This window comes from Mandrillus leucophaeus, unplaced genomic scaffold, assembly GCF_000951045.1.
Source record: "Mandrillus leucophaeus isolate KB7577 unplaced genomic scaffold, Mleu.le_1.0 Scaffold186, whole genome shotgun sequence".
NCBI classification, from domain to species: domain Eukaryota; kingdom Metazoa; phylum Chordata; class Mammalia; order Primates; family Cercopithecidae; genus Mandrillus; species Mandrillus leucophaeus.
Window position 1 is genome coordinate 5,023,229 of NW_012101876.1, and position 11,657 is coordinate 5,034,885.

At 39.1% G+C, this 11,657-nt stretch overlaps 2 protein-coding genes across 6 annotated transcripts in view; one reads left to right on the forward strand and one right to left on the reverse strand.

Moving 5' to 3' along the window:
* The window catches only part of ATP2C1 (ATPase, Ca++ transporting, type 2C, member 1), a 158,435-nt gene extending 156,461 nt beyond the window's left edge, over window positions 1–1,974 (forward strand). For all 5 annotated transcript variants that reach the window (XM_011977971.1, XM_011977972.1, XM_011977974.1 and 2 more), the window contains one exon: window positions 1,416–1,974. In XM_011977971.1, the coding sequence (XP_011833361.1) occupies window positions 1,416–1,511 (96 nt within the window). In that variant the 3' untranslated portion in view covers window positions 1,512–1,974. The remainder of the gene's footprint in view (window positions 1–1,415) is intronic.
* Window positions 1–11,657, reverse strand: part of ASTE1 (asteroid homolog 1 (Drosophila)) — a 40,982-nt gene that overhangs the window by 862 nt on the left and 28,463 nt on the right. The window contains exons 3-7 of the mRNA XM_011977970.1: window positions 10,989–11,111; window positions 9,519–10,845; window positions 3,736–3,946; window positions 2,251–2,310; window positions 1,408–1,603 (exon numbers count right to left, since the gene is read on the reverse strand). Coding sequence (XP_011833360.1) covers window positions 2,261–2,310; window positions 3,736–3,946; window positions 9,519–10,820 — 1,563 coding nt within the window. The 5' untranslated portion in view covers window positions 10,821–10,845; window positions 10,989–11,111 and the 3' untranslated portion in view covers window positions 1,408–1,603; window positions 2,251–2,260. The remainder of the gene's footprint in view (window positions 1–1,407; window positions 1,604–2,250; window positions 2,311–3,735; window positions 3,947–9,518; window positions 10,846–10,988; window positions 11,112–11,657) is intronic.

The window sequence follows — 11,657 nt, forward strand, 5'->3', positions numbered from 1 at the left end:
AATATGAGAAAATTTATTGGCATCATCTGCAAGGTCATTCACTGGGACTAAAACCTTCACAAATAGAAGATGATATTAATTGGAATCCACAAGTTTATTAGTTATGGACAAAACTGATGAACTGGTACCTTAGCAATCCATGTAGAACCATCATTTAATCAGTGTAAAATCTCTATGTAAAAAGCCTTGGTTATGCTGAGATTCAAGAACAGTCCTGCTCTTTAAATCATGATTAAGAGAACTGTTTGGTTTTGTGTTTCCTGTTTTGTTTTAAAAGGATTTGTGGTAACTAAAGAGGATCCAGTCAAGAATGACCTTAAATTATTAAACAAAAGAAATAAAGAATCCATGGGTCAAAGGCCAATTAGTCTTATTTGTGTTAGCTCAGATATAAGGCCCAGAGATACATTAACAACACTGTTTACTGCCAGGAGGCTTTTTACCTTGAAATATATAAAGTCCCACCATATTTTGTATGCCTCCATATATCCTCATTCAAAGTATTGAAGGCACTGGGGCTGCAACAGCAAATTAAATAGACAAGCCCCTCTACCCATAGAGTTTACATCTGAGTGGAGAGACAAACAAAACATAATCTATCTCCTTTTTATCTTCATCTCTCCCTCAAGTACCTCCTGGATGGTCAATTACCAAGATGTCCAATCCACTGATCCTATCACTGTTTTCACTGCTCCACACCCTACTGCTGCTGTCATTTCTTTTTATGATACCCAGCTTAAACTCCACAGACAAACATTATAATTACTCTGTGGCACATAGGCTCAACTCCCTTATTGTCTTTCTTGCCTGGTAAAGCAAACATCCTATGTTAAGTTCACTTGGGCATCTACTCATCATCTCACTTAGAATGAAAACTCCATTAGAGCAGAGATTCTGTTTTTGTCCCTACACCCTAGCACAGGGTAGGCATTTAATATTTGAATGAATGAGTAAGCTATATGCCAGGTGGTAAGGAATGCAGTTAAAAAAAATACAGAGTAACAGGACTAGAGTGAATGAGGATAGACAGTATGTCTCACTAGGGTGGGTTATCAGAAAAAGACTCTACGAAGTGACATTTAAAGACCAAGAGGAAAGGAGAAAGTTATATCCTACCAACAGTTACTTCCCCTCTCCCACATATTAATGTTTTACTTAAAGGAACTGATGTTTTAAAACTGAATTGAATCATGGAAACATTCTTTGAGAATATGTAAATTTAATATTTTTCCTGTTTCCAGCTCTTCAGCTGTAACAGTGACTCAAAATCAATTACAGTAAGATTAGGTTTTGTTTTTTTTTTGTTGTTTTTTTTTTTAAGTAACTTTGTTGCTTTAAATATAAGTGAAAGTACTGTATTTACTTTTGTGTGCTTCCATCTGAACTAAAGTTTCCCATGGTGCTTACCGAGTTAGGTCTGGCTCTGGGAGAGGAGTGGACAACAGCTGGTTGAGATACATCCCCATCTGGAGACAGGATTGCCACTGACAGAAGATGTGAGCTGTGTCTAAGTCCAGTCTTGTGCCCAGCCGTGTCTGCACCTTCACTCTTTGGAACTCTGCATACAACATCTTAGCACCATCTTCCTGCAGCTCTTCCTTACCTAAATAAAGAAACAACCCAAGGGCAGTATTTCAAAAGCACTGTAACAGCTTTTCATTTCCCCACATATACTACAAATTCCATACAGAAAACAATGCATTGAAAAAAACTAAGATGTTTTTCTCTTCTGGCTTCATAAATGCCTTGCTGTATAAATTGAAATACTGATATTGAACTGTTTTTTTAATGATGACCTAACTTTATTCAACCCATCAGAATTTACTTTTTCCCTGAAATAAGATCTCTTCCACTGGTCTACTACCTGACTATAAACATGTCTGCATTTGAATTCTCTAAACCCTAAATCTGTGTCTATGAAAAATACAAATGACTATTAAATATTATTCTCTTTACTGTTCTCTTTCACCGAAACTCCCATGCTGTGGTACATTTGTGTTAAAGAAACAACCTGTGTGTTCAAAACACATTTTGACCTCTGTGTTATATGGGAGGAAGCTAAAGTATGACTTGGAGAATTTGGCAAATAATCAGCTTCTTTTCATAGTAGGATAAGGGGCAAGAAGCAACAATCCTAGGAAATAAGGAATGTTGCTTGTGTTTAGCTGTAGGTTTCTACAGATTTGTTTGGGCAGGGGTACACAAAATTAACATCTGCACCAATTTGAAAATAATAAAAAGGAGGCCCACCTTTTACCAACTAGCGAGCAGCAAGGCACTGAGCCTGCCTGGGGAAAGGGTCCACGTTTCCTAAAAGAAAAGAAACAGACCCTTGACATGCCCCTTCTGTTGGACTCAGGTAAAAACTTAATAGGCTTGTGCTCTGAGAGCTTTCTTACAGTGTATTTATTATTCAGTCAGAGGAAGTACCCTAAATCTGTGTTCATAAAGCAGCAGTGGGCCTTCACTGATTTGTTTTAAGTTGGCTGTCGTATAACAATAGTCCCTCTGACAGCTGGCAAGCTTGAACCTTAATACTTGGGAAACAGGAGTCCATACTGTTCCATTCTTTTATCTAACTTATAAAATAGTAAACTGGAGTAGCACTATCTAATAGAACTTTCTGCAGTGCTGTCCAATACAGTAAGCTAGTCTATGGCCATATGTGACTACCTGACACTTGAAGTGTGGCTAGCGTGACTGAAAACCTCAATTTTTAATTTAAATGGAATTTAACTTTGGCCACGTCTGGCTAGTAGCCACCATATTAGATAGTACTATTCTAGAGTATAATTATACATATTTATACAGTGGTAGAGCATTCATAATCTTTAAAGAGGATATTCCACTAGAGTATTAAAGTGTCCCAATGTTTCAGCATTTACTTCACCTTGTATTATACGCAGATAAACTTGTCTCGGTGTATTTAAGAGATACTACTGGCTGGGCGCGGTGGCTCATGCCTGTAATCCCAGCACTTTGGGAGGCTCAGGCAGGTGTATCACAAGATCAGGAGTTCAAGACCAGCCTGACCAAGATGGTGAAACCCTGTCACTACTAAAAATACAAAAATAGCTGGGTGTGGTGGCAGGCTCCTGTAATCCCAGCTACTCGGGAGGCTGAGGCAGGAGAATCGCTTGAACCCAGGCGGCAGAGGTTGCAGTGAGCCAGGATTGTGCCACTGCACTCCAGCCTAGGCAACAGAGTGAGACTCCATCTCAAAAAAAAAAAAAAGACAAATTACTATGTCATCACTACTTACATACTAATTGAAACTGACAGCAGAGAAAAAGGAATAAAAAGGCGTATAAGCAAGAATGCAGTGGCTGTAGGTATTTAGAAGTTTCACTTCTGGGCAAGTTTCTTGTGATGACATTGCTGCTGTGCGAATAATTGGATAGGGAACATGGAATACAAATGCAGCTGGCAAAATACACTGTCATACTTCACAAGTTAAAGCAGTAGGTGCCACCAGAGATGGGAGTTGGCAGTATCCCAACACATCTCACTGCTGTATACTTAAGATTCAAGCCCTCCAGCACTGAACCTGGCACATGAAGTGTTAAAAAATATTTACCAATGAATGAATGATATTTTGGTGACTCGACATCTAAGTTCTGATATAATTAATGGGAGTAAATAATCCAAGAATACTTTTTTGTTTGTGTAAACTCTTGAGCAAACAGTTTGCAAGCAACATGCAACAATATACTCCTGTAATTTCCAGTTACCTACCAGGGCTGTTGATTATGGCAGTCAAGGGTCCCACTAGCATTGCGAGCAGTAAGGATTGTAGATGATGTAGCTTTGTTTTGGTCTCAGTGTGCTGCAACCAGTAGCAACTGACAGCAACGGGCAACTTCAGTGAAGCAGGGATTGGCTCCAGGATGGTCTGTTTCACCTTCAGGGTTTCTAACAGAAGCATCTGCCGCCGCCTCAAGGAGAGCTGAAAATACACACCAAGCATCCTGCAAGTTACTTTGGGAAATGTCTGTTATTTTTTTTTCCACCATAGCATGAAGAGATTTAATGCTAATGAAACTGCTGTCAGCTGTTAAACTTCTTGTGGGAAAAAAAAATCAGCCACACTCACAGCATTTAGAACATGAATGAGATGCTTTATAAATACGGTTGGTTGAATGGGTGTACTGCATACTCCTACACAACCTTTACTTATGTCATTCCATCCTCTTTGTATACGCTGGTGAGCATCTTCAGTGCACATGTCACATGGGAAGCTTGTTAAAAATTCAGTCCTCAGGCCCTACTCCATAAATTTTGATTGACTAACCTGAGAGAGAGCCCAGGAATATACATTTTAACTAGCAGCCCAACTATTCTACTTTGAGAAACAAAGCTCTATACTCAACCCCACCTGTTGCCTGTGCAACAGGCATTTGCCTTCAACATGATGCCATTACTAATTGCCTCCAGAAGACAAACGTTGCTTAGAGGAACCCTTTGTGGCATATACTCTATTTGTTTGGGTCCTGTCTCATGTCCCTTCCCTGTTGAATGCTTTATTGTCTTTGCATAAAAGACACACAGGGATTGTCCCAGGGGACTGCTTGTAGATTAGAGGTATATTCAAGGGAGACAGGAATATTTTAAGGACTACTTGCATTGTGCTTGCAGTAACACACCACACTCACTTTTACTTCATGGTTTAAAATGTACTTCAAGTAAAAGCTCAGAAGTAAACAGCTGTAAGAGCACTGAGGTTCTTGTTGAAATAATTTTACCTCAATGAATTACCAAGACTTGTAAGAACCAGAAGGGACCTTACAGGTCATGCACTCATAGGAATATTAAAAGGGCATCTTCTGGGGGACTTTAAAATCAAACTTTAAGAAAAAAAAAGTTGTATCCCTAGTGTCCGCACACAGCCAGAAAAAGATTTTCTGCTTTCTGGAAAGTTGAGATGGTGATAGATTTCTTAGCACGTAACATCTAGTTAGTAGAAAGAGTGGTTGACAGCTGAGACTAGAGATGTTCACCTGAAACAAAACACATCATAAATGACAAAATAGTTTTGTCATTAATGCATGAAAACTTTACTACGATTATTTCTAAATACTGCTTTTAATAATATTGTGATAAAAATTTTAAAATGAGAAATATACAAAGAGCTTTATAGTATAACCAATCACCCCTACTGGAAGTAGTTTTAACTACTTAAATTTAAAGTAAAGTGGAAACTAAACTCTTAAACTGGTTTTTAAAATGCACTAAGTAGAGCTAAGAAAATACACCAATTCTTTTCTGATATATAATATTTAAATTACTGAATTATAGAGCCAAGTTACAACTTTTCATAAACAAAGCAGTCTGGCTGTGACTTCAGAGATGTTGTGCCCTGCACTAACCCTATGGCCTTGTTCGAAAGGTTTCAGACCTTTTCTACAGTCTGTCTGACTTATCTGTAAAATGGTCATTATAATGACTTGTATAAGATGTTTCATCAAACTCACCAGTCCTCAGTCCCTTCCAAAAGGGGAAGTATTCAACTCACAGCCCTTAAAGTTAGGTTCTATCCCATGTGACCACTACTTTCCCTCTTCCCCAGGGGTAGCGAAAGTAGAAGCCTGCAGAAGCAGCTGTCCTGAGAGGCAGAGATGCCCGGAGAGACTGGTCTACTGGTCTTGGCTGCCTTACTCCTTAAGAATGATCCACTTCTGTGTCTCCTTATGATTAACCTCCCATTGGTTAACTTGAATGGTGCTCTGTCCATTGCAACTAACATAACCAAAATGAAAACCTATCCCATGTGGTTATTGTGGGAATTAAATGAGAGACTGTACAGTTTCTATTAACAACAGCTGGTCAAAGCAGATAATGTATTACAACAAGATGTAAAAAACAAAATGAATAGGTACTATCACAAGGTTTCTATACTTGTTCCTGCATTTGTGTTTGGAATCACATTAGCATCTGGTACATTTATAATTTTCATGGGCTAATTAGAACAATTAAGCATTGAGCTAAATTCAGAATTGATTAATTTATGCCAAGAGAAAGCTGGGTGATAGCATAGCACAGAGAGTGAACTAAAATTTCACTCTATTTTGAATCCAGGTAAATGATGAGAACACTAAGTCATCTCTACTTAGCAAGGAATATAAGCAGCCTGCTATACTCATGGATTCAGTTGGATTTCCATGTGGGGGAAAAAGGTGTCCTGATCCCTATTTCACACCATACGCACCCACAAAAAACCAATTCTAGCTAAGTTATAGATCTAAATGCTAAACGTGAACAGCAAAAAATTTTCATGACCCTGGAGTAGGCAATTTCTTAAGCAGTTCACAAAAGTGGTAACCACAAATAATAAAAATTTAAATTAGAGTATATTAAGAACTTCTGTTCATCAAAACATACTAAAGAGTGAGTAAACAATGGGAGAGACTATTCACAATATGTTATTTGACAAAGGTACCGTATATGGTAACAAAAATGAGCAAAAAACTGTACAGAAACTTCATATAACAGAATATCAAATGGCTGATGAACACATGGAAATGGAAAATTGGAAAGAACCCGAATGCTCATAAGCTGTATAATGAAAAAAAATGCTCATAAGTGTATAATAGTAATATACCAAAATAGAATAATGTTACAGCAACGAGAAATGAATGATCACCTACTCACAGCAATGCAAATGAATCTCATGTGGAATAAAAGCCAGATGAAAGAGTTCATTTCTAAAGTAAAAATTCAGTTAAAACTATTCTGTGGTCTTAAACAGTCAGGAGAGTGATTATAGGGAGTTGCAGAGCGAGTAACTGGAACCAGAAACTAGGAGAAGCTTCTGGGGTGGCCATAATGATTCTTTCCATGGATGTATAGACCTTGCAAAAATTTATCATACTGTAAAAATTATTTGTGCACTTTACTATGTTTATACTCAAGGAAGCATGAATTGCAAAGGAACAAGATGAAACTTTAGGGATTATGGATACATTCATTATTTTAATTGTAGGATGACTTCACAGATGTAGACATGTCAAAACTCATTAAAGTACACACTTTAAATATGTGCACTTCACTGTACATTACTTCTCATAAAGCCATTAAATTTTTTTTAAAAAAACTCTCCTTCAACAGCACCATTTATGTTTGAGCAGAAATGTAATTTTAGCAAAACATGAAGAATGTAGCTACAGTTTGAATTTTATTGGTGTGGGTAAAGTGTTAATAAATCCCTTGTTTGAGAATTTGACTTATGCTCCACTTTCTAGTTTTGTACCCCTGGAAATGTGCTAAAGGTAGGTTGTCAGTTGTGTTACCAAGCATTATAAAGATGACTTATAAAATTGCATCTAAGCTTAAACTATATATAAATGAACTATAAATACCTAGTGGGGACACCGTATCTTGGGGTTTCCCTGAGTGCAGTGTCTTAAGTAGGATATCCCTCTCAGGGACCTAGCTAGCTATGTTTATGGCATGAATTATAAGAAAGACTGGATCCTATAGGGAACGGGGCTTTTAAGCCAGTGAAACCTTTTTTTTCTCCTTTATTTAACTGAGATATAATTCATATGTAATAAAAATCATCCTTTTAAAGTATACAATTCAGTGGGTTTAGTGTATATATATTTTTAGAGACAGGGTTTTGCTCAACAGGGAGCACAATCACAGCTCACTGCAGGCTTGACCTCCTGGGCTCAACAATCCTCCAACCTCAGCTTCTTGAGTAGCTGTACCACCATTCCTGGCTAATTTTTAGTGTTTTTTTTTTGTAGAGACAGAGTCTTCTTGTGTTGCCCAGGCGCTGGTCTTGAACTACTGGCCTCAAGTGATCCTCCCACTTTGGCCTCCCAAAGTGCTGGGCTTACAGATATGAGCCACCTTGCCTTGGTTTAGTATATTTATAAACTTGTACAGCCATCACTAATTCCAAAACATTTTCTTCACTCCGCCACCAAAGAAACCCTGGGGGTTTAACAGTCACTCGCCAATGCCAAGAAGGCTCTTAGACTCACTGCCCCATGCCAAGAAGGCTCTTGCACTCATACACTATGACATTCATCTCCTCCTGTCTGAGATGTGACTGACGAGGAGGCTAAGAGGCTAGTTCCTGGTCAGCTGTGTAGCCCAGGGAATGGCACTACTGGTGTTTTGGGCAAGAGATTCTTTGTTATGGGGCACTTTCCTGTGCACTGTAAGTATAGATTGTATAACTTAGCAGCATCTTTGGCCTCTCCCCACTAGATACCAGTAGCAACCACTACCCCTTCTACTCCCTAGGTAGGGACAACAAAAACGTCTCCAGGCATTGCCAAATGTCCTCTGGGGGACAAAATCACCAATGTTGGTAAACCTTTGATGTAGACTGATAACAGTGCTGGGAGAACTCTGACAGAAAAGGAAAACCTGACTCAAACCCTCTGGGAAGCTGTGGTTGCTGTCCTACATCCTTGAGTAGACTGGTGCCACGTGTGGTCTATGAGTCTTATGAGACCGAATATTTCATTGGATCTAAGAAAATCCCCTAATGGGCATTGCAATTGTTTTTTGTTTTAAGTTATCTGTATTTAATTTCTGAATCTAGTTCTTTTATGAGCATCGTTTCATATCTATTTGTAATTTTAAATATGTAATATAAAAAGACAACACCGCGATCCATGAGAATTTTTTTTCTCCTTGAAAAGGTGGTCTATTACTCAGGTTTAAGCAACACTGAGTTAGGCTGAGTCATGTTTTCTGTATCAAACTAGGCAAATAACCATAATGACACAAAAACCTATTTTTTTTGTTTTGTTTTAAGACGGAGTCGAGTGCAGTGGCGCAATCTGTGGTCACTGCAAGCTCTGCCTCCCGGGTTTACGCCATTCTCCTGCCTCAGCCTCCCGAGCAGCTGGGACTACAGGCGCCTGCCACCATGCCTGGCTAATTTTTGTACTTTTAGTAGAGAAGGGGTTTCACCTTGTTAGCCAGGATGGTCTCGATCTCCTGACCTCGTGATCCGTCTGCCTCGGCCTCCCAAAGTACTGGGATTACAGGCGTGAGCCATCACGCCCGGCCACAAAAACCTATTTTAAAAAAGGTCTTCATTAATAACAGTTAAAAAATTAGACCTTAGTATCAGCACTAACCTTATTTGAAATCTGATGTAGTCTGAGATATTATGCCTATCATTACTGTCTATACTTTTTCTTTCAGTTGTGAATTTTTTTCCTTTTTAGCCACATAATCCCATTCTATTGATAGCTAGTATTAACCTAGTAGTAATAACAATATAGTAGTAATAACTGTGAAGATAGCACAGACTACTGAAGTACAGTGGAAATGGTATATTTAGAGCTAAAAGAGCTGGGTTTGAGTCCTAGCACTGTCACTCTCTGGCTAAGACATTACCTAGTTCACTCAATTTCTAGATTTCTTAGCTATGAAATGAGGGCAAGATAGCACTCAACCTCATCAGTTTGTTATAGTAAGCGAGCTAATATACAAGACAGCACTTTGTAACCTGTAAAGTACTTTACAAAAATTTCATTAGTATTACAAATACTTACCTCAGTCAATTTGCTTAAGTCAGAATGATCCTTGGCCAGTTCTACTGCATCAATGATTGAGGTTTTGATATTCTTATTAATCCTTTCCATTTCACTGAAAGCTAGAGGCTGAGGAGGCAATGCATTCCTGGGTGTCTTGTCCAGATGTGGTGAGGCATTTAAAAGAAGCCCATAGATGATTTGCCTGATGGGCTGAGATATTCTGTGGGCATTTGGTTGCTGCATGTTTTCCACCTGTGTGTGAAGAATGGTCCGTCTTAGGACCAAAGCATCACTGATGAAAGGTGATAGCTGGCCTTTAGCTAAAGCCACTAATACCCATTCTGGTAAACCAAGATTCAAGGCATCTGGACAGGCATAAGTACCACACTGGAAGAAGTCCTGCAGCTTCACCCGGGACTGTTGGTATTCTTCCATGGAACAGCACAGAAGTTCCTTAACATTTTCTCGATCCTTTTTTGGGAGGTATTTCAGAACATTATCTAGTGCTTCAGTAGGGTTGGTAAAATGAGACAACCAATTCAGAAGTCCCAGGATTCGGTGGTGTCTCCTCCCTTTAGAACTGGTAGCTCCAAGAGGAAGACGTGCTTTACTTAAGAATGTCTCCATGATAGGTAGATTAATATGGTCATTTCCACATAGCACCGCAAAGAGAGGTAGTAGAGCTTTATTCATATTGCTAAAGTGATGGCAGAATGCATCAAGGGAAAAGCATTTGGCAGGGATATAGTTTTGTGTGCCCTTAATAGTGTTAATATTTCTCCACTGAAAGCTATTCAATGGGCAAAACCCAGTTTTCAGGTCAAAAATGCAAAAGTCACTATCTGACGATAACACAGGGCAATTCCAATGATTAGCAAGTGTCATAATGTCCCGATCTGCTTCTGAAAAGCACTGGACAAAACATACCTGCAGCTTGATCAAAACCTGTATGAATACTTCCCGGATGAGTAAGGGACATACATACCCACTCCCACCAACAGAAAGGGAATGGGCCATCTGGATCTTCTCTCTAGCTCTGTCCTTTAAAGTTGTAAGTTTTTTATCCGAAATGTCACATCCTCCATCTAGTACAACATATGGGCATATATTACAAGCAAACAGTGATTCAAAGAAGTTTTGTACAACATCTGCAAAAGAATCATAGTCCCCACCATACCGGAGCTCCAAGTTTGAATTGAAGGAAAGACGGTGGAAAAGAGCATAGCCATCAATGACAATTTTTGTGTCCCGCAACTTCAGATCAGTGAAGAACTCATTACTGTGATCTTCCACAAAACTCATTAGTCCTCGGATACCCATGACGACAGTCTAAAGAATTAATCGCCTGTTTAAAACAACAGAAAGCATTTTCAATTGATGCTGGTTGTAGGGCACCAAGTCATTGCTTCCAGCACCACTAAATCAACAGCAAATGTTATGAAGTGTTCTTTAGATAGAACATAGATATCAACATCCATAAATTCTTACCTAGATCCTCAAGCAATGTTAGCGGTTTGCTTTTTCATTCTCCTCTGCTTTCTGATACAAAGCACAAACTCAATGGTTTCATGGGTTGTGATCTTTGGATGGTGACAGAGGCTGCTGCTAATTCTAAAGAAAAACCATTAAAGTCCATTACTGACACACAAGTATAGAAGTTCTCTGAACTTTGATTCTGAAGTGGTAATAGTCAACATCTTACAGCACAGAGTATTTGTTTTGTGGGGTCAAAGTAAAAAGTCCTAAGCTTAAAAAATGGTATTATTCATCTTATAATCACAAAGCATTTGGGCTTCAGTAAAGTGAGTTGTGTAGGACCTATGATAGTGATCAAGTTTTTCTTTTGTATTGATAGTCACGGAACTTCTTTCCGACTTTAGGCTTGCGGGCCCTTCTTAATTGGCATAGTTTTTGGTATAAGGAAAACTGCTTCATGCCTCTAGGAACCCCACTATCCAGTTACACCCCTAAACACGAGCTCTTTTCATCGTCTTTTTTTGTTTTTGAGATGGAGTCTCGCTCTGTCACCCAGGCTGGAGTGCAGTGGCACGATCTCAGCTCACCGCAAGCTCCGCCTCCTGGGTTCACGCCATTCTCCTGCCTCAGCCTCCCGAGTAGCTGGGACTACAGGCGCCCGCCACCACGCCCGGCTAGTTT